At 36.2% G+C, this 23,527-nt stretch overlaps 1 protein-coding gene across 4 annotated transcripts in view; it reads left to right on the forward strand.

The window, feature by feature from the left end:
• The window catches only part of LOC114459876 (transcription factor 7-like), a 131,380-nt gene that overhangs the window by 105,271 nt on the left and 2,582 nt on the right, over positions 1 to 23,527 (forward strand). The window contains exons 1-4 of one of the 4 annotated variants that reach the window (XM_028442023.1): positions 19,015 to 19,269; positions 19,365 to 19,495; positions 21,908 to 22,027; positions 22,812 to 23,007. In XM_028442023.1, the coding sequence (XP_028297824.1) occupies positions 19,252 to 19,269; positions 19,365 to 19,495; positions 21,908 to 22,027; positions 22,812 to 23,007 (465 nt within the window). In that variant the 5' untranslated portion in view covers positions 19,015 to 19,251. Of the gene's footprint in view, positions 1 to 19,014; positions 19,270 to 19,364; positions 19,496 to 21,723; positions 21,767 to 21,874; positions 22,028 to 22,811; positions 23,008 to 23,527 lie in introns of those variants that run through there. The other 3 variants (XM_028442025.1, XM_028442022.1, XM_028442024.1) reach the window with 3 other exon arrangements.

Genomic DNA, 23,527 nt, shown 5'->3' on the forward strand with positions numbered 1-23,527 from the left:
TGGCACGTCCTGCTGCATTGCTTCAAACAGCACCTCCAGGTCTCACCCTGACATCATCTTCAAGGTACCTGAATGAACTTTCATCAGCAAACTTGATCCACAATAGATCACATACATACTTCCATAACTACAAACTTACACACACTCACAACATGTTCCACACACAGTTCATCTCATTCATGTCTGTTCGTTTCCCCTTTCTGTTTTCCTCTCTTTGTTTTATGAGCTCTATTTATGATTTTATTCTTTGATTTTATGATCTTATTATTCGAATATGTATCCTGCATTTTTATTCAATATTTAGTAGACTATCATTCTCCTAGAATAGTGATTTCACTTTATTACATATAATCCTCACTTTTATTAGTCTAGAAATGCATTTTATCATGATTTAATTATCCCATTTCAATTGATATTTTGACTGTGTTAATTGTTGACTTTTGAATAAAAGGTTAAACATAATCTTTGATTCTTCTGATTCATTAAAGCTGTGATGATGGTGTAGATATTGCTGGTAGAATTCACTTTTCCCTGGTTTCACATTGATGAGTTTAGTCTAAAAACTTAGACATATTTCTCCTGTTAAAAGGAGTGGCACCCCGCAAAATTTGAAGTAATATTAATAATCATAATTAATATTCTTAGTTATATAACCCATTAATAATAACTCACCCTCCTACACCTTGAATTGTGAACTTTGTGGTGCAATAACCCAAAGCCTACCAAAAAGGAACACTTTCAAAGCCTTTTGACTTTGTTAGTCATATATTGAGTGGACCGAAATGTCAGACCATGACTACAGTGTGTGTTCAACCTGTTGCTGGGACATTCTGTCATGTGCAGGTGTAGGTACAGACCCAAATGCAGGGACGGAGGCAGAGCTCAGGTGCATAATTCCGATATTAATTTTTTTCTGAGGCATGGTCAGTCCAGGGAGGCAGAGGTAATCAAAAACACAAAAAGGCAAACCAAGAACACAGAGCGAGGGTCAGAACGTCCAACTGCAGGGGAAAAACACCTGTTGTCGATCCAGGAGTTACTGGTATGCAAACCGAGCCGAGTTCACAAGTGGTATCATAGAACGAAAGTAGAATGCAACGAAAGTAATGTCCCAGCTCTGACCTGAAGCAAAGCCTCCCCATTTATACCCAGCAGGTAATTAGTTGTAGCTGGAGACCAATCAGCAGGAGAAGGCTGCTGGGAGGGAGGCCAAGATCTCCTTCCTGCCCTCCAAAATAAAACCCCATTGTGACAATTCTGTAAATATTTATTTTAAATAAGTTTCCTTCTGTTGGATAATAAGCAGTATAGGTTGTTTATTTTATTTTATTTTTTTTTCCCAAAAGTACAAGATTAATTCATAATGTTTGCTTCCAAAAAAAAAAAAACAGGACTATGGATCACTATTAAATCAATGAAATTCAAGAATTGTATTATCAAATGTACTTGTAGTGTTAGTAAAAAAATAAATAAAAAATTTACTAACACTTTGCTAGCATTAGATATTAATACATTTTACAAAACAACTTCTCATTGTGATGTTTTTGATCATTGTTCTGATTGTTTACATGAGCAAAGGTATAGTGATGTCATACAAGTTATAAGAAATTATACCACTTTGTTTCACATTTAGAAAAAAAAAAAAAAAACAGTATTGATAGTATGAACACTTTATTCTATTCAATTACTATTAACATAGAACAACAAAAACATGTTAAAAGTTGACCACAAAAGACTATAGGGCTCATATATGAGCTGTACACAATGACCTCACATCCTGGGGTGAAACAAAGGTCCTCTGACTGTTCAGTTAAATCAATAAGGTGAGACCCCTTGATCAGCTGTTTCAGTAACCAGTGACACGAACTGGACGTTGCTGGGAGATGGAAGTGGCATCAGCTCATCTGCCATTTGGAACACCAAGTCCAAGTTTATATCACCATTCTCCCACTGTGATTTTTCTTCTGGGCTTGGAAATTTGGTGGATTCCTCCGATCCAGGCTGGATCAAACAATGTGTTGCCTGATAAAAACCAGTCAGAGAGAACGACTGAGAAGAATCATCAAGGTGGTATACTGGCATCTCTTCACATGCTTGAAAAACGTGGGGAGGCAGAGCTGCACTGTGATCCACACTCGTCATGTTTTTTAGAGGGACTGGGGATGCACAGCCTTTACCACCTGCAAGAAACTTCTCATTTTTGTGTGGAAGCCGATGAGTCTTCTGGTGGGCCACAGTCTTGAGCCTGTTTTTGACTGTGTTCCTTGTCAGCTGGTGAGCGAGTTCAGGGTATCCCCTTTTGAAGTTGGGGTTGTAGAAGTGTCTACATCCCATTTTAATACCATTGCCATGAACATTCTTGAAGCGGTACAGGTTGAGCTGGCGGTGGAAGGATTTGAAGGTGTCTGGGAGACCACACCCTTGGGACAGGACCTCTTTCTCAAAGAGGCACTGGTTGATGATGACTTCCTCACCTCTGCTGTCCCAGAAGATAGAATCGTTGGCTGGGTCGTTCACCAGACTCCACAGTTTGGCTGGGAACATTTTTTTATCAATGCCGTCTAGGAGAGACTGTTGAGGAGGAGGGTATGAGTCCATATTCCTTACACTGTTTCTGGAGAACATTCTGTAAAGATAATGGCTTCAGGAAAGTTGTGTAGTTTTGGAGAGTTTGTTTATCTGTGCTGTAGAATGACTAGAGATGAAAGAATGAAGCAGCTCATCTGAAAACTTCAAAGCAGCATCTGTAAAACTGTCAACAAATGGTTACCAAGGCGACTGATGAATGTGTTCTATGCAGTTTTAAATGTAAACAAAATTTGACATCAGTGTAGTAAAAGGAGTTGGGGGTCGTGTGTGTGTGTTTGGTGGGGGGGGGACCTCTATATTGAAAATGGCGGCCTTTCTAATTGTTAAATCTGTTGACAGGTGATGGTTGTGGATTTGTCAGAATTTAATCACAGGCTTCTTTTCATTTGTTTGTTATTCTAACTTATTGTTTCAAATACTTGTCAAAGGCAGCTGAAGTCACAGATATTTGATGTTTTGGAACGCATTTTGAGGTTTTTCTTCATAACTGAAGATATAACAATTATGGGGGGGCATGTTGATATTGCAAATCAGCAGCCCTGGTAAAGCCTTTCAAAAAAACATAGTGTATTATGATCAGAGTAGCACATGATTCCAGCCTCCGTCCCATTTCAAGGTCAATAAGAAATAAAGTTAAATAGTATATTGTTACATATGCCACTTTTTTCAGGTAATTCTATACCCAACAGAATGCAAATTTTAATGTTTCATCTTTTAAAAAGTGCTTTAAAAACAATAAAACATCACAAAAGCGAGTTTAAGGTATTTACTGTTAACCATATAGTAAAGAAAAAGCATAACATGTATTTTGACACTCATGTTTACCAGTAAAATTCATGAATCCTTTCTGAAGTAATACTATGCTATTTTCCAGTCGTGTTTGATATCAAAGTGTCCTATAATACACGATGTTGAAAAGATGATTTGGAATATGCTGAATTCATTATCATTGTTTATATGTTATGTTTAGAACCCCTCTGTTTGTCTATCATCACATACACACACACCCAAAGACGTTCCTACTACTGCTGTAAGCCGACACATTGGGTCTGACCAGCCAATCACCAACGTGATTTTTGGACAATCACCAAAGCTCCTCCTAGAGAGAGGCGTCTCCAAATCCTATGAAAAAGACGTTCTCTGCCAGAAATCTTTGATTTTTAGGTTCTTTTTTTTTAAATATGTATTTCATTATTTCTATCATTTAGTCTGGATTAGTTTAGAATAGTGATTCACTTTATTGTGTATAATCCTCCCTTTTATTAGCTAAGAAATGCTTTTCATAATGATTTAATCACCACATTGTTCTTGTTATTATTGAATTATTAAAAAATAAAAGGTTAAATAGCAATCTTTGATTCCTCCGATTTATTAAAGCTGTGTATTAAGGTGTAGATGTTGCAGTATAAATCTATTTCCCCGGTTCCAAATTCATGGGTTTAGTCTAAAAAATGTAGTTGTTTTTCTCCTGTCAAAAAGGAGTGGCACTACGGCATTCTTTGAGCTCATATAAATAATCATTAATCATATTTTCATTCATATAACACATTAATAATAACTCCTCCTCCTACAAAGTACAAAGGTAAAGTCACATGTGTAGTTCGTGGAGAACAAATTACTGCATTCAGTATTTTGTTTACGATTTTAAAAAAATAAAAAAAACTGTTAGATTGAGCCTTTTTCCTGTTTTTCTTGTGTTGTGCAGGTTTTTTAGTTTAAATTTTATTTTGTGGATGTTTTTACTTCATCAACGAGATCATATTTTCACTGAGGTTTCTTTATTTGCTTGTTTTTCTGTTAGCAAGATTACATTAAAAGTATTTGGTACATTAACCAAAGATAAACCTTAAACCATTGAAGATTACAACTCATTTTGGACGAGATCTGGATCAATGAACTGATTCTGAATTAGTGTTGATAAAAAAAAAAATCTATATCTTTCATCATTGTCGAAATTTCAAAAATTCATAACGGATTTTATTTGAATGATTACTGTTGAATTTGACTCTGTTATTTATTTATTTTAAATAGGTTTCCTACTGTTGGATAATAAGCAGTATAGGTTGCTGTTGTTTATTTAATTTTTTCCAAAAGTAAAACATTAAATAATGTATGCGTCCAAAAAAAAAAAAAAAAAAAACAGGAGTATGGATCACTATTAAATCAATGAAATTCAAGAACCATATTATCAAATGTACTTGTAGTGTTGGTAAAAAAATATATATATACTAAGACTTTGCGAGCATTAGATATTGATACATTTTACAAAACAACTTTTCAATGTGATGTTTTTGATCATTGTTCTGATTATTCACATGAGCAAAGGTATAGTGATGTCATACAAGTTATAAAAAACTATACCACTTTATTTCACATATTTAAAAAAAAAAAAAAAAGACCAGTATTGATAGTATGAACACTTTATTCTATTCAATTACTATTAACATAGAACAACAAAAACATGTTAACAGTTGACCACAAAAGACTATAGGGCTCATATATGAGCTGTACACAATGACCTCACATCCTGGGGTGAAACAAAGGTCCTCTGACTGTTCAGTTAAATCAATAAGGTGAGACCCCTTGATCAGCTGTTTCAATAACCAGTGACACGAACTGGACGTTGCTGGGAGATGGAAGTGGCATCAGCTCATCTGCCATTTGGAACACCAAGTCCAAGTTTATATCACCATTCTCCCACTGTGATTTTTCTCCTGGGCTTGGAAATTTGGTGGATTCCTCCGATCCAGGCTGGATCAAACAATGTGTTGCCTGATAAAAACCAGTCAGAGAGAACGACTGAGAATAATCATCAAGGTGGTATACTGGCATCTCTTCACATGCTTGAAAAACGTGGGGAGGCAGAGCTGCACTGTGATCCACACTCGTCGTGTTTTTTAGAGGGACTGGGGATGCACAGCCTTTACCACCTGCAAGAAACTTCTCATTTTTGTGTGGAAGCCGATGAGTCTTCTGGTGGGCCACAGTCTTGAGCCTGTTTTTGACTGTGTTCCTTGTCAGCTGGTGAGCGAGTTCAGGGTATCCCCTTTTGAAGTTGGGGTTGTAGAAGTGTCTACATCCCATTTTAATACCATTGCCATGAACATTCTTGAAGCGGTACAGGTTGAGCTGGCGGTGGAAGGATTTGAAGGTGTCTGGGAGACCACACCCTTGGGACAGGACCACTTTCTCAAAGAGGCACTGGTTGATGATGACTTCCTCACCTCTGCTGTCCCAGAAGATAGAATCGTTGGCTGGGTCGTTCACCAGACTCCACAGTTTGGCTGGGAACATTTTTTTATCAATGCCGTCTAGGAGAGACTGTTGAGGAGGAGGGTATGAGTCCATATTCCTTACACTGTTTCTGGAGAACATTCTGTAAAGATAATGGCTTCAGGAAAGTTGTGTAGTTTTGGAGAGTTTGTTTGTCTGTGCTGTAGAATGACTAGAGATGAAAGAATGAAGCAGCTCATCTGAAAACTTCAAAGCAGCATCTGTAAAACTGTCAACAAATGGTTACCAAGGCGACTGATGAATGTGTTCTATGCACTTTTAAATGTAAACAAAATTTGACATCAGTGTAGTAAAAGGAGTTGGGGGTCGTGTGTGTGTGTTTGGTGGGGGGGGGACCTCTATATTGAAAATGGCGGCCTTTCTAATTGTTAAATCTGTTGACAGGTGATGGTTGTGGATTTGTCAGAATTTAATCACAGGCTTCTTTTCATTTGTTTGTTATTCTAACTTATTGTTTCAAATACTTGTCAAAGGCAGCTGAAGTCACAGATATTTGATGTTTTGGAACGCATTTTGAGGTTTTTCTTCATAACTGAAGATATAACAATTATGGGGGGGCATGTTGATATTGCAAATCAGCAGCCCTGGTAAAGCCTTTCAAAAAAACATAGTGTATTATGATCAGAGTAGCACATGATTCCAGCCTCCGTCCCATTTCAAGGTCAATAAGAAATAAAGTTAAATAGTATATTGTTACATATGCCACTTTTTTCAGGTAATTCTATACCCACCAGAATGCAAATTTTAATGTTTCATTATTTAAAAAGTGCTTTAAAAACAATAAAACATCACAAAAGCGAGTTTAAGGTATTTACTGTTAACCATATAGTAAAGAAAAAGCATAACATGTATTTTGACACTCATGTTTACCAGTAAAATTCATGAATCCTTTCTGAAGTAATACTATGCTATTTTCCAGTCGTGTTTGATATCAAAGTGTCCTATAATACACGATGTTGAAAAGATGATTTGGAATATGCTGAATTCATTATCATTGTTTATATGTTATGTTTAGAACCCCTCTGTTTGTCTATCATCACATACACACACACCCAAAGACGTTCCTACTACTGCTGTAAGCCGACACATTGGGTCTGACCAGCCAATCACCAACGTGATTTTTGGACAATCACCAAAGCTCCTCCTAGAGAGAGGCGTCTCCAAATCCTATGAAAAAGACGTTCTCTGCCAGAAATCTTTGATTTTTAGGTTCTTTTTTTTTAAATATGTATTTCATTATTTCTATCATTTAGTCTGGATTAGTTTAGAATAGTGATTCACTTTATTGTGTATAATCCTCCCTTTTATTAGCTAAGAAATGCTTTTCATAATGATTTAATCACCACATTGTTCTTGTTATTATTGAATTATTAAAAATAAAAGGTTAAATAGCAATCTTTGATTCCTCCGATTTATTAAAGCTGTGTATTAAGGTGTAGATGTTCCAGTATAAATCTATTTCCCCGGTTCCAAATTCATGGGTTTAGTCTAAAAAATGTAGTTGTTTTTCTCCTGTCAAAAAGGAGTGGCACTACGGCATTCTTTGAGCTCATATAAATAATCATTAATCATATTTTCATTCATATAACACATTAATAATAACTCCTCCTCCTACAAAGTACAAAGGTAAAGTCACATGTCTAGTTCGTGGAGAACAAATTACTGCATTCAGTATTTTGTTTACGATTTTAAAAAAATAAAAAAAACTGTTATATTGAGCCTTTTTCCTGTTTTTCTTGTGTTGTGCAGGTTTTTTAGTTTAAATTTTATTTTGTGGATGTTTTTACTTCATCAACGAGATCATTTTTTCACTGGCGTTTCTTTATTTGCTTGTTTCTCTGTTAGCAAGATTACATTAAAAGTATTTGGTACATTAACCAAAGATAAACCTTAAACCATTGAAGATTACAACTCATTTTGGACGAGATCTGGATCAATGAACTGATTCTGAATTAGTGTTGATAAAAAAAAAAAATCTATATCTTTCATCATTGTCGAAATTTCAAAAATTCATAACGGATTTTATTTGAATGATTACTGTTGAATTTGACTCTGTTATTTATTTATTTTAAATAGGTTTCCTACTGTTGGATAATAAGCAGTATAGGTTGTTGTTGTTTATTTAATTTTTTCCAAAAGTACAACATTAATTAATGTATGCGTCCAAAAAAAAAAAAAAAAACAGGAGTATGGATCACTATTAAATCAATGAAATTCAAGAACCATATTATCAAATGTACTTGTAGTGTTGGTAAAAAAATATATATATACTAAGACTTTGTGAGCATTAGATATTGATACATTTTACAAAACAACTTTTCAATGTGATATTTTTGATCATTGTTCTGATTGTTTACATGAGCAAAGGTATAGTGATGTCATACAAGTTATAAAAAACTATACCACTTTGTTTCACATATTTAAAAAAAAAAAAAAAAAAAGACCAGTATTGATAGTATGAACACTTTATTCTATTCAATTATTATTAACATAGAACAACAAAAACATGTTAACAGTTGACCACAAAAGACTATAGGGCTCATATATGAGCTGTACACAATGACCTCACATCCTGGGGTGAAACAAAGGTCCTCTGACTGTTCAGTTAAATCAATAAGGTGAGACCCCTTGATCAGCTGTTTCAGTAACCAGTGACACGAACTGGACGTTGCTGGGAGATGGAAGTGGCATCAGCTCATCTGCCATTTGGAACACCAAGTCCAAGTTTATATCACCATTCTCCCACTGTGATTTTTCTCCTGGGCTTGGAAATTTGGTGGATTCCTCCGATCCAGGCTGGATCAAACAATGTGTTGCCTGATAAAAACCAGTCAGAGAGAACGACTGAGAAGAATCATCAAGGTGGTATACTGGCATCTCTTCACATGCTTGAAAAACGTGGGGAGGCAGAGCTGCACTGTGATCCACACTCGTCGTGTTTTTTAGAGGGACTGGGGATGCACAGCCTTTACCACCTGCAAGAAACTTCTCATTTTTGTGTGGAAGCCGATGAGTCTTCTGGTGGGCCACAGTCTTGAGCCTGTTTTTGACTGTGTTCCTTGTCAGCTGGTGAGCGAGTTCAGGGTATCCCCTTTTGAAGTTGGGGTTGTAGAAGTGTCTACATCCCATTTTAATACCATTGCCATGAACATTCTTGAAGCGGTACAGGTTGAGCTGGCGGTGGAAGGATTTGAAGGTGTCTGGGAGACCACACCCTTGGGACAGGACCACTTTCTCAAAGAGGCACTGGTTGATGATGACTTCCTCACCTCTGCTGTCCCAGAAGATAGAATCGTTGGCTGGGTCGTTCACCAGACTCCACAGTTTGGCTGGGAACATTTTTTTATCAATGCCGTCTAGGAGAGACTGTTGAGGAGGAGGGTATGAGTCCATATTCCTTACACTGTTTCTGGAGAACATTCTGTAAAGATAATGGCTTCAGGAAAGTTGTGTAGTTTTGGAGAGTTTGTTTGTCTGTGCTGTAGAATGACTAGAGATGAAAGAATGAAGCAGCTCATCTGAAAACTTCAAAGCAGCATCTGTAAAACTGTCAACAAATGGTTACCAAGGCGACTGATGAATGTGTTCTATGCAATTTTCAATGTAAACAAAATTTGACATCAGTGTAGTAAAAGGAGTTGGGGGTCGTGTGTGTGTGTTTGGTGGGGGGGGGACCTCTATATTGAAAATGGCGGCCTTTCTAATTGTTAAATCTGTTGACAGGTGATGGTTGTGGATTTGTCAGAATTTAATCACAGGCTTCTTTTCATTTGTTTGTTATTCTAACTTAATGTTTCAAATACTTGTCAAAGGCAGCTGAAGTCACAGATATTTGATGTTTTGGAACGCATTTTGAGGTTTTTCTTCATAACTGAAGATATAACAATTATGGGGGGGGCATGTTGATATTGCAAATCAGCAGCTCTGGTAAAGCCTTTCAAAATAACATAGTGTATTATGATCAGAGTAGCACATGATTCCAGCCTCCGTCCCATTTCAAGGTCAATAAGAAATAAAGTTAAATAGTATATTGTTACATATGCCACTTTTTTCAGGTAATTCTATACCCAACAGAATGCAAATTTTAATGTTTCATCATTTAAAAAGTGCTTTAAAAACAATAAAACATCACAAAAGTGAGTTTAAGGTATTTACTGTTAACCATATAGTAAAGAAAAAGCATAACGTATTTTGACACTCATGTTTACCAGTAAAATTCATGAATCGTTTCTGAAGTAATACTTTGCTATTTTCCAGTCGTGTTTGATATCAAAGTGTCCCATAATACACGATGTTGAAAAGATGATTTGGAATATGCTGAATTCATTATCATTGTTTATATGTTATGTTTAGAACCCCTCTGTTTGTCTATCATCACATACACACACACCCAAAGACGTTCCTACTACTGCTGTAAGCCGACACATTGGGTCTGACCAGCCAATCACCAACGTGATTTTTGGACAATCACCAAAGCTCCTCCTAGAGAGAGGCGTCTCCAAATGCTATGAAAAAGACGTTCTCTGCCAGAAATCTTTGATTTTTAGGTTCTTTTTTTTTAAATATGTATTTTATTATTTCTATCATTTAGTCTAGATTAGTTTAGAATAGTGATTCACTTTATTGTGTATAATCCTCCCTTTTATTAGCTAAGAATTGCTTTTCTAATGATTTAATCACCACATTGTTCTTGTTATTATTGAATTATTAAAAATAAAAGGTTAAATAGCAATCTTTGATTCCTCCGATTTATTAAAGCTGTGTATTAAGGTGTAGATGTTCCAGTATAAATCTATTTCCCCGGTTCCAAATTCATGGGTTTAGTCTAAAAAATGTAGTTGTTTTTCTCCTGTCAAAAAGGAGTGGCACTACGGCATTCTTTGAGCTCATATAAATAATCATTAATCATATTTTCATTCATATAACACATTAATAATAACTCCTCCTCCTACAAAGTACAAAGGTAAAGTCACATGTCTAGTTCGTGGAGAACAAATTACTGCATTCAGTATTTTGTTTACGATTTTAAAAAAATAAAAAAAACTGTTAGATTGAGCCTTTTTCCTGTTTTTCTTGTGTCGTGCAGGTTTTTTAGTTTAAATTTTATTTTGTGGATGTTTTTACTTCATCAACGAGATCATTTTTTCACTGGCGTTTCTTTATTTGCTTGTTTCTCTGTTAGCAAGATTACATTAAAAGTATTTGGTACATTAACCAAAGATAAACCTTAAACCATTGAAGATTACAACTCATTTTGGACGAGATCTGGATCAATGAACTGATTCTGAATTAGTGTTGATAAAAAAAAAAAAAATCTATATCTTTCATCATTGTTGAAATTTCAAAAATTCATAACGGATTTTATTTGAATGATTACTGTTGAATTTGACTGTTATTTATTTATTTTAAATAGGTTTCCTACTGTTGGATAATAAGCAGTATAGGTTGTTGTTGTTTATTTAATTTTTTCCAAAAGTACAACATTAATTAATGTTTGCGTCCAAAAAAAAAAAAAAAACATCAGTATGGATCACTATTAAATCAATGAAATTCAAGAACCATATTATCAAATGTACTTGTAGTGTTGGTAAAAAAAATATATATATACTAAGACTTTGTGAGCATTAGATATTGATACATTTTACAAAACAACTTTTCAATGTGATATTTTTTATCATTGTTCTGATTATTTACATGAGCAAAGGTATAGTGATGTCATACAAGTTATAAGAAACTATACCACTTTGTTTCACATATTTAAAAAAAAAAAAAAAAAAGACCAGTATTGATAGTATGAACACTTTATTCTATTCAATTACTATTAACATAGAACAACAAAAACATGTTAACAGTTGACCACAAAAGACTATAGGGCTCATATATGAGCTGTACACAATGACCTCACATCCTGGGGTGAAACAAAGGTCCTCTGACTGTTCAGTTAAATCAATAAGGTGAGACCCCTTGATCAGCTGTTTCAGTAACCAGTGACACGAACTGGACGTTGCTGGGAGATGGAAGTGGCATCAGCTCATCTGCCATTTGGAACACCAAGTCCAAGTTTATATCACCATTCTCCCACTGTGATTTTTCTCCTGGGCTTGGACATTTGGTGGATTCCTCCGATCCAGACTGGATCAAACAATGTGTTGCCTGATAAAAACCAGTCAGAGAGAACGACTGAGAAGAATCATCAAGGTGCTATACTGGCATCTCTTCACATGCTTGAAAAACGTGGGGAGGCAGAGCTGCACTGTGATCCACACTCGTCGTGTTTTTTAGAGGGACTGGGGATGCACAGCCTTTACCACCTGCAAGAAACTTCTCATTTTTGTGTGGAGGCCGATGAGTCTTCTGGTGGGCCACAGTCTTGAGCCTTCAAATCCTTCCACCGCCAGCTCAACCTGTACCGCTTCAAGAATGTTCATGGCAATGGTATTAAAATGGGATGTAGACACTTCTACAACCCCAACTTCAAAAGGGGATACCCTGAACTCGCTCACCAGCTGACAAGGAACACAGTCAAAAACAGGCTCAAGACTGTGGCCCACCAGAAGACTCATCGGCTTCCACACAAAAATGAGAAGTTTCTTGCAGGTGGTAAAGGCTGTGCATCCCCAGTCCCTCTAAAAAACACGACGAGTGTGGATCACAGTGCAGCTCTGCCTTCCCACGTTTTTCAAGCATGTGAAGAGATGCCAGTATACCACCTTGATGATTCTTCTCAGTCGTTCTCTCTGACTGGTTTTTATCAGGCAACACATTGTTTGATCCAGCCTGGATCGGAGGAATCCACCAAATTTTCAAGCCCAGGAGAAAAATCACAGTGGGAGAATGGTGATATAAACTTGGACTTGGTGTTCCAAATGGCAGAAGAGCTGATGCCACTTCCATCTCCCAGCAACGTCCAGTTCGTGTCACTGGTTACTGAAACAGCTGATCAAGGGGTCTCACCTTATTGATTTAACTGAACAGTCAGAGGACCTTTGTTTCACCCCAGGATGTGAGGTCATTGTGTACAGCTCATATATGAGCCCTATAGGTTAGTGTTTGGATCTCTCCTAGTGTTTGGGCCTCCAACAGGACTTTAACTATGAACTGCTGGGGTATAGCGATATAAAGATGATCTAATAGTCCTTTTTTCCTTTCAGCTGTCCATGCTGAAGACCATCGGCTCATTGAATGCAGACACAATCAATGTGGTTACATTCTATGAGCAATTTGAAGACTTGGGCTATGACTGCCTTGTCTTTGAGTTGTTGGACGTGGATTTATCCCACCTAGTCTGTCCAATTACCGTAAACCGTATTCACCCCATTGCAGAGCAGGTATGAATCTTTTTAATTCTATGGTAATGCTTGCTGATTGATTAAGAAAGCCTTATGTTCAAACCTGATCTTAAACAGCTAAATAAGAGGACTATTCTAGGAGGTCTATTCTAATCCTGTCTTTTCTCATTGTGTCCCTTACAAGGACTTAAGTCTGTAAGGGTCATGCATCGTGACATCAAGCCCGACAATGTAATGCTGGCCAACATAGATGAGGATCCAATCAGAGTGAAGCTGGTTGACTTTGGAATGGCTTCTTCATTCTCTGCCATCACTCCCGGGATGATTGTTCAGCCCATCGGCTACAGGTATGAGGGTGTCACCCTGAATGACTTCTGTGTTTTTGTAACAAACCTCTGTCATTATAGTGTTGGTAGTTAATGCTAAACAACAGTTTTCTAAAGTGTATTTCATTAATTTTGCTTCACAGAGCCCCAGAGGTTTGTCTTGGTCTTCCGTTCTCTGGGGCCATTGACATGTGGGGACTGGGCTGTACGCTGGCCTTTCTCTACCGCAATGATCATCTCTTTCCTGTTCACTGTGAATACCTCATGGTAGGTCTTTGTGATTCATACATTATCCCCCCATCCATTTAATAATGCATATGCTCTTTTCCACATGTACAATAAGTCTTGAATAACTTCCCCTAATGTGTGTAATTGTGTGTTCTTTCTGCAGATGAAGTGCATGGTGGAGATGCTGGGCATGCCGTCGAAATACCACTTCCGCTTTGGCATGTACAGCCAGCAATTCTTTTGTAAAGAGGATGAAACTGGCACACGATGGAGGCTGCTGGTAAAACATAGTTTTCATTGTTGTTTAACCTTGATTGTTGCCCTACACTTCTCTTAAACCCTTTTCATTGTCATTGTGTTTCTACAGACACCAGAAGAATACTCAGCTCGAAACAAAATAAAAGTTGAGGAGTGGCCCAAATCTCGTGCTCATTTCTCATCATTGGATGACCTGCTCTATGTAAGTGTTTTCTACGGTATTTGAGTTCAAATAAGTAGCAGAGCTATCTTCTTTAAAATGCAACATACCTTAGACATATGTTTATAAGCTGAATTTACTCAATGTTTCTTTTTTTTTATTATGTCATGAGCAAGATAGGTATGAACTTGTGTATTGACCTTACTCTTTTTTTAAAAATCCAGATCTTTGAACTCGGGGATGCTGAAGAAATGGAAGACAGGAAGGTGTTCATCGACTTCCTAAAAGAGTTGTTACATCCTGATGGGGATCTGCGAATCTCTCCCACTGATGCTCTTCAGCATCCCTTTATCACAGGGTCATACCTGAGCCAGCCCAGGAGCCAGACAGCAGAGAATAGTGAGTGACTGCACTGTGGAGACAATCACGCACATGGTGGTCAACTAGTTGTTCTATTGAATTTTGTATTAATCTTTTTTAATTTTTCCTTTTGCTAAAGAAATGGATGACATTTCTCCTGCATCTGGCCAATATGGACACATTAAGACACATGAACCAGAAAATGTGCATGATGAGTCCCCACTGTCTCCTGCAAACGACCAATGTGAACATTGTGAGACACTTGTAGCAGAAGCTTGGATTGTCCCAATTGTCCAATAGGATAGGAAAAACTGATATTATCAAGTTCACAGTTATCATGCATTAATCAGTAAACAAAAAATGCTAATAAAAATAAATAACACAGATTTGAACACATCGGTAAATGCACTAGATTTAACTGGACATTTCTTTTACAAAATGTAACATCTTGAGAAGTTGTAAACCCCAGCAGGAGTTCCTGATCATTACAACATTAAGGGACATGTGTTAAGGCTTTACTTTCACTCCAAAAGGACAGAAAGTGTTTGTTATTGGAGGATCTTTTAAGCCTTAAGCTACTGTCAGTCACGCTGAAATGAAACAATGAAAATGTCAGTGTCATGAGTACATTTCACTCATCTTCTCTTCCTTGTAGATCATCTACAGCCTATCACCGGGCTCTACGCATCACTGTGAACACAATGCAAACTAAGAGAAGTGTGCTTCTAATATATATATTCTTAGTTTGAGATCCTGTCCCATTCAAGTCCATTGATCATTGGAAGCAAGAGGGAATGTGGTTAATTAAAGAAGCCTTCTAAAGGGGCGGTGTGTAGCTCAGTGGGTTGAGCGCCCGCCCCATGTACGGAGGCTGTAGTTCCTCACCTGCAGCGGGTCCAGGTTCGATTCCCGGCCTGGGACCCTTTCCTGCGTGTCATTCCCTGCTCGCTCTCACCCCCTTCCTGTCAAGCAACTGTCATATAAAGGCCACTAGAGCCGAAAAAAATCCTTAAAAAAAAAAAAAAAAAGAAGCCTTCTAAAGTCACTTAAGCTATGGCTGAAAACCTGACGAAGCAAATCTGGGGGAAATTAATTAAATAAATAGAAGCAAGTCACTTACATCTATCTAGCAAGTTCGAAAGATAAAGATCATTCTGGAAACAACTGCATTATCCCTAGAACTTGAATAGTGTTGTGTGTGAATATTTTCTGTGCGAAGAAGATTAATCCTGTGTAGTTTTATAGTTACACAAACTATTTCATATGAAGCTGTATTGAAACTTGCTTCATCACCTGCTGCTGAAGTGATGTGTGCTGTGCTTGTAGAAGGAAGATCAAAGGATGTGAAACCTAACCCATTTCCTTCAAATAGCACGTGAGGCTGATATACCAACGTGTCATCAAGTTGACCAGCCACGGCCTCTCCAAGGACTGGACAAAAAGTCACCTCAGATGTACTGGAGAGTGTGTCTGCATCAATCTCATAATCTGATGATAGAATGACAATGGTGTCAGTGACTTGGTCATTTGTATATGTATCTCTCATTTCCATATTATTCTCATCAGATTTCCCCTCATCGCTTTCCTCATTATCTGTTTGGATCTGGCTTTTAGTGCACAAGTAAAATCTTAGCATCCCCAATCTTAGTGCAGTGTACAGTTGCCCAACTGTGATATTATCATCCAACACAGCTTCTTCCTGGAAATCTAATATGTCATGACATGTAAGAGACATGTAAACCCATGTAAATTTGCGATGGTAAAACAGGGGACGGGACCCGGATAAGCAAACTGCTTCTCTCGTCTCCTTTTTCGGCATGTACAAAAAAGAAAAAAAAAATGTGAAAAAAAAACAAAGTGAATGTAACCATGTCGGAAATAAACTGAATAAATAAAAATAAAAAATAAATAAATGACTCAAATTTTCCAAATTTACATTTTCCATTTGGGAAGAAAAGGTCTTTGGAAAAATTAATAAGATCCAATTTTTTGGATTCTTTTGGCACATCAAGCATCCTTGTTCCTCCTCCCCTGCGTTTCCTCACTTGTTTGCCTTCATGAATCCACCCCAACTCAATTCTTCTGGTCTTTTTTTCAGCCCATTTGTTGCATTTTGCATATTGTCTTTTTCGCTTTGGTGCCGATGTCTCGTCTCCTTTCAAACATTTATCATCATTATCAATGCCCATCTTCTTCTTTAGTTTTTCAAGCAGTGAATTTTTTTTGGATTCTTTTGTATTTGTATCTTTGCTTTCCAAACAGAAGCGTCTTGCTGCTATTCTATCTCCATAGGTTGGGATGTAACCGGAGAGTGTGCCATCATCCATACAGTCAATAACTGTAGCGTCAATCTGTAGAGAGACAGAAAATTATATGCAAACTAACAAACAAGCTTGATACCTAATGCAACATCCTGCAACAAACAACACAGCACTCTGCTACACAATAAGCTTTTTCACACTCTCGGAACATTCAGTTCTCGTGCATGCGTTCAAAGGTCGAGAGATATAAACTCACCTTTGCTGACAGTGAGTCTGACAGAGATTTAGATCATTTTAACTGTTGGAGCGTTGATTCATTGAAAGATGTTTTGCGTTTAAAACGTGTATTGGTCTCCAAGGCAGAAAGACAGAGTTAGCTGCCAAAGCTAATGCTGCACACGAGCGAGCTGAAAATTTAGTTTTTCCTGACTTTTCAAACTGTGGACCTGTTCATCTTGTGCACTTTGTCCAAATTTGTAAATAGGATTGAAATAACATCCTAATAAAAATAATCATGGACCTGGTGTATGTTGGTAAGTTCCATCAATGGGAGAGGAGTGTGGAAACAGAAGACGTCTGTCGCTTTGATAATGAGACCAAGAAGTAGATGGTAATTATAATGGTTTTGTTACATAAATTAATCAAAGTTATTAAAAACAAAGTTAAAATACACAAAAATATAATAAAATTAACAGTACATAATAAGTAAGTGTTGCCGTTAAATATCAAAAGCACAAGGCTACATGGCTTGTGGGAAGAAAAAGACTTTCATTAATTCTGACCAATTATAGGCACTTAGGTCCTTGCTGTATAGAGTTTGCATGTTCTCCCCGTGCTTACGTTGGTTACCCCAAGAATGTGGTTCCCTCTGACAATACAAAAACATACTGTCAGGATAACTAGAGTCCCTATGTTGCCTGTAATGAATGGGAGTGTGAGTGTTGTCCGTTTCTCTGTGTCTGGTTGGTAGCCATGTGAAGGACTGGCGCTTTGTAAGGTGTACCTACGCCCAGCATAGAGCCCGAAACGAGCAAGCTGTTCAGAAAATGGATGGATGATGACCTGAGAAGTATAATACGGGCCGGCGCACACTCGCACTCTACGAGGTCCGAATGCGCGCGCACCCACCTCCTTCCCTCGTTGCCTTAAAACACTTGACCCATGGAAAAAGAAGAAAATGAACTTTAAACTTACATGTTCCTCCTCCATGCGGGAAAGGCACTCCTCAGGCACACCTCGTTTGCGCAGGAACCGCAACAGTTGAGAATCCATGTTTTCTTCCTTCGTTTGCTCTTACTTCCGGTTAAATGTCCACCATCTGGACATTATTATATCACGTTCGTACAATATAGTATATTGTTCATACAATATAGTATATTGTTCGTACAATATAAGTATATTGTTCGTAAAAAATAAGTATATTGTTCGTACAAAATAAGTATATTGTTCGTACAATATAATATGTTTGTACAATATAGTATATTGTTTGTACAATATAAGTATATTGTTCGTACAATATAAGTATATTGTTCGTACAATATAGTGATCAAAAATATATTTTCAACTGTGGCAGCTCTACGCTTCCGTACTAATCCTTATTACATGGTCATTACTAGATTTGTGTCATAAATGGGATTTCTGAGATTGACTAATGTGATGTATTGCTGCCTCACAGTGAGAAGGTTGTGAGTTTGAGTCCAGGTTGTGTTTGTATTTCTTCCTGAGTGTGTACAGGGTTTTTATTCAAGTGCTATGGTTTCCATCCACTGTGCGGAAACACTAATTTTCCTTTTATTTTATCCGGTTCAATTTTATTTTATTTTTACAACGCCAAATGCAATGTCCTCTCATGGCACTCATCATAAAATATAAAGTCAGAGTATCTAATGTGTGTGCGTAAAGTAAATAAAACAAAAAGTATAAATGCACCTTTAACTAGTCTACATTTACATTTGTTTAAATGTTTACATTTTACATTTCAAATTCAAACTTTGTCCTGATGTTAACTCAGCATTTACATGCTTGTACATTTGCAAACCCTATTTTGCAGCCTGGTGACTTTCTCACTTTTTTCACTCTGATTGCTATTTTTTTAATCACAAATTTCAGGTTAAAATCATAAATGATAGTTATTTTAGTCTTTATATATCAAATTACTAAGTAATTCAATTATTAAGTAATTTCTAGCAATACATTTTTGGGTTTATCAGACCTGTTCACATGACACAGTTTGGTGACATGTCTCATCTCTGTTTTTGTTTTCTTCGAGGCAGGTATCTGGACAATCAACTTGTAAATGATGGATGTGATTATGCGTCGCTGTCCATATTTGGCTCGTGCACCCCAGGCCTTCTTCCAGCAGTCCAGAAAAGTTCTGGTCGGGTATGCCCAGCGATGCCCAATCATGATGGAACTGGCTGCAAAACCCATGGCCCCTACGATGGCACGGGCCCTCTGCTCCTCCTCTTCTTACAAGGTTCCAGAGAATGCGTCTGTCAATAAAGGTGAGTGTGAAGAAATAGCATTTTGTTCTATGTCATGGGCAGAAAAAAATATCCCTTAAGTTCTCATCATAACATTTTACTTTGCACACCTGTAGCACCTATGGAGGAGGCAATCTCTGAGCTGCCTTCTGGTCATCCAATGCCACCATCAGGGCAGGCACTTGCTTCCAAATGCCCTTTCCTGGCTGCTGAGATGGGCCAGAACAACAGCAGTGTTGTCCGTCAGGTGGGCATGGAATTTGAAGAGCATGTGGAGGAAGTCCGCACTGTCCAGAAAGGTCTGTTTGATTGCTGATGGAGTGGATTGGCACATTAACATTTGTATTTTTCCCACTTATATTTGTTTATTTGTATTAAAATTTTAACTTTTTTATTTTATCACGTTTATTCATTTATTCATTCATATTTGGTTTTCCATGTAATTTGACACATTCATGTATACAATAAATAATAATGTACAGGCCTAAAACTGAAGTAAATATTCAGTCATTTCATTAAGTCATACAAGCATTTAGCTTCTACACAAGTGACGTCAGCATGCGCAACCTTTGTAATCATTTATATTGTAAAAAGTGTTCATTAAGGTTGTTTTAAAATTCAGAATAAACTCCCATTTGTTATTAGATGTAAATAAAAACCCAAGAAATGCAAATGACTGTATTATCATTTTTATTTGAATCTCACTTTCATCATGAATTGTGATTGAATAAAGTTGAAAAAGACCTAAAGTATTGATTCACTCAGATTAATCGATTGAATGCATGCATTCAATCGATTAATCTGCAGGTGTTCCAAACACTTCCATGGTAGGAAACACAAATTCTATTACGTAGGCATACAGACCACTTACACATATAACAGCTTTTTTGTTTTGCTCTGCCGCTGAGTTCTTTTACGCTTGAGCATTAAACAATTTGGACAATTTTACATCCCCAACTTTGTGTTTGGAGTCGGCTCTTTCCTCTTTATAGAATCTTGACCTCAACCTAAATAAATCTTCTTTGGGGTGAATTAAAGGGATGTTTTATACATGTTTTACATTCTAGGCTTAATTGCTCATCATCTGACCTCCAAAAGAAAGTAGCCAAAAATTGTCATTACAGTGTGAACTTCTTTAAAGGATCTAATAATTTACATTTCGGTGCATCCATAATATTTATATTTATTTACTTCCTTTATCCTTTATGCAGGTTTTCTCTGAGAGAAGTGCATAATATGTAGTATGTATTTATCTTTTAGACAGCAGGTGTGATTTATGTTTGATTGAAAATGAGATTATTAATGTGATTTTAGTTATTCATCATCATCATCATCTTTTATTTCAGATTCAGGAGTACATTTTAAAACTCATGGTAATGTGAAATTAATTATAGAGAAAATAATTGTAAAATCACAATTCTTTCTCAAGAAATAATCAGACCAAGATCAAAATGAATGTTTTTTTAAATTATTATCAAAAAAAAAAAAAAAACATGAAGGCAAATTAGAAGATGTTTTATTTCATTTTTTTTACAGGATCATGTTTGTGGATGTGCAAACAGTGTAAATGGTTCACATCAGGTATTGATTCTTTCCATGTTTTTGGCCCAATTTAATCATTGTGTATATTGTAGGACTTGCTGTATTCTGTGTTTGGTTATTGCATGGTGACTGTACAAAACCTGAAATTCACTTTTTCCCACAAATGCTCCATAGGCGAGTGTTTGGTTATGATTTTGTGTACATGTGGGCACTTTTTGCAGACATAATCCATATAATATCGAGCCAAATCAAAGCCTCTACTTGTAAACTTTTTTGTAGGTAGTTTTAATGCTGATGTTATGAATAAATGGAACAAATCTATAACTGTTCCTACTATTCTTCTGCCCATATTTATTTTTTATTTTACTTTAATTCTTGTTCTATTCTATATCATTCTATCATGTCGTTTGCACATTGTGTTTTTTTTATTTTAAGATATGTGTTGCTGAATAGTAAAACCAAACAGGAACGTAGAAAGTTCCTTCTACTGAAACGTTTAGATTTTATTTTAACTTTTGATTGTAGTGTTTTGCAGATTATGGATTTTGCACCATTTTTTTTTATTGTTCACTCGAGACATTTGCACTATATCTGTAAGTAATATATTGTATTATAGTGCATTATTCTACATTTCAAAATAGGTTATATATATATATATATATATATATATATATATATATATATATATATATATATATATATATATATATATATATATATATATATATATTTATATATATATATATCCCGATGATGTGTTGTTTTGCATGATTGCATTGTTTTGTCTTGATATTTAAAATAAATAATAATGTGTACACACTGTGTATTGACTTAAGAAAAAAAAAAAACGATCTATTTTTATTCATTTTTTTTTTTTAATTTTATTTTATTTTTATTCATGCATGGCCTAAAGCTGGCCCTGCTCTGGGGTCACCAGAAATGTGTGATATCAGAATGGGGATACAACCCAATAAAGGTTGGGAACCACTACGTCATCCACACGAGACAAAAACAAATACGTTACTTTAAAAAAAAAAAAGAGCATTATTTAAATTCACGTTTTCCATCTCTCACCCTATATAAGCGGTTAGAAAGAAAACAAACTGTTTTCCAGCAGTTGTATCTGCAGTGCGCTGTGCAGTCTGCAAGGAAAACTCTGTCAGGAATCGTCAGCGACCCTTTCTCGACATTATCAACAAGGAATTCACATATTAACAACCCCTGCTCTCAAAATGAGGTAAGTAGAAGTTTTATTAGGCTTTATTTGACCGGAAAGTAGTTCCTACTATATTCCACCAGGCGGCAGCATAGTACATGTGGAGGTCATTTATCACAACGTATGATAATAATAGCAACATAATTACAGATATAACTACTAATTCACATGATATACAGCTGATAGCAGTGTGGGACACCACTATTTACACAAAACTGACTTATTTTTAATGATGTTCTAACACTTTTTTGTAACCGTTGTATTTTTATTTAAATTTTTTGGCTATGTATGTTATAGAAGAGCAATTTTCAAGTGTTTTGTGCGACCTCTAACTATTATTTCATTTGCATAAAATTGGAATTCAAATAATTTCGCAAGATATGGGTAATTTTGTGTGGTTTTGGAGTCATTATGTGTGTTTTTGTTATTTTTTGGGGGGTTCTTATTGTAATATTGTGTAATGTTCTGTCTTTTTCTGCATTTTTGTCATGTATTGTATGTATTGTTGTTGATTTGTGCGTTTTTGGGGTCACTTTCTGTATCTTTATTGTTGTTTTTTGTATTTTCCTGTCATTTTGTGTAACTTTGTTGACAGTTTGTGTGTCTTTGTAGCTATTCTATAATGTTTTTGTTGTTTCCAGAGTCATTTTGTTCATTTAAGTAGTTGTTGTGTCTTTGTTAAGTCATTTTTGATTTTTTTTTTTGGGGCATTTTATTGTTGATTTGTGTTTTGGGAGTAATTTTGTGTATTGTGTGTGTGTGTGTGTGTATCTTACTTATTCTTATTTATTTCTTTGTATCACAGGACACCATTATCCATGGTGATGGAACCTTTGGTGAAGGAGGAGGAGGAGGAGGAGTTGAAGCATCTCCTACCTGAGATCACCGATATTGTGCAGGTCTATCCAGAGGTTGCAGGACTGGTGCACTGGGCGACTTACCCTGTGACATCATCTACTCATGTTTGTAGATGTCCTCCTCCACCATTAACAGACCTCAAAGTAAGAATCACTGAAACACATGGTGCCAATGTGGGCAACATCACAGCATACATTTGTTCATCCATTAAGAACAGACAGGCCCTTCCTCGTGCTTCTATATGACTCTGTTGTTGTTAGAAGCACAGTTTTTAATAGATTTATTTAGGTCTTTTTATCCAGTTCTTATGTGGCATTGGAATATCACTCAGTTTGTTTTCTTTGACAGACACTAGCAGTAGTTTTTTGGTGTATGGTTGATACCATGGCTGGGGTAAAATATAATTGTAATCACATAATTGATAATTATCTACAATTATGAAATAATTAAAATTGTAATTGTATTTGTATTTGGGGAAAAAAAACTGTTGTTGTAATCATAATAAAGTTGTAACTGAGTTCAGATAATTGACTTTGTAATTAATAGTTATTGGAATGGAAATTCTCGAAAAACGGTCAGTAGCAAGCCACAAAAATGTAAAAATCTGGAATTTTTTTCCTGATTTAAGGCTATCATAAGAACCTAACAACTAGTTCAAGTTTG

The sequence above is a fragment of the Gouania willdenowi genome, unplaced genomic scaffold (assembly GCF_900634775.1).
Source record: "Gouania willdenowi unplaced genomic scaffold, fGouWil2.1 scaffold_370_arrow_ctg1, whole genome shotgun sequence".
NCBI classification, from domain to species: domain Eukaryota; kingdom Metazoa; phylum Chordata; class Actinopteri; order Blenniiformes; family Gobiesocidae; genus Gouania; species Gouania willdenowi.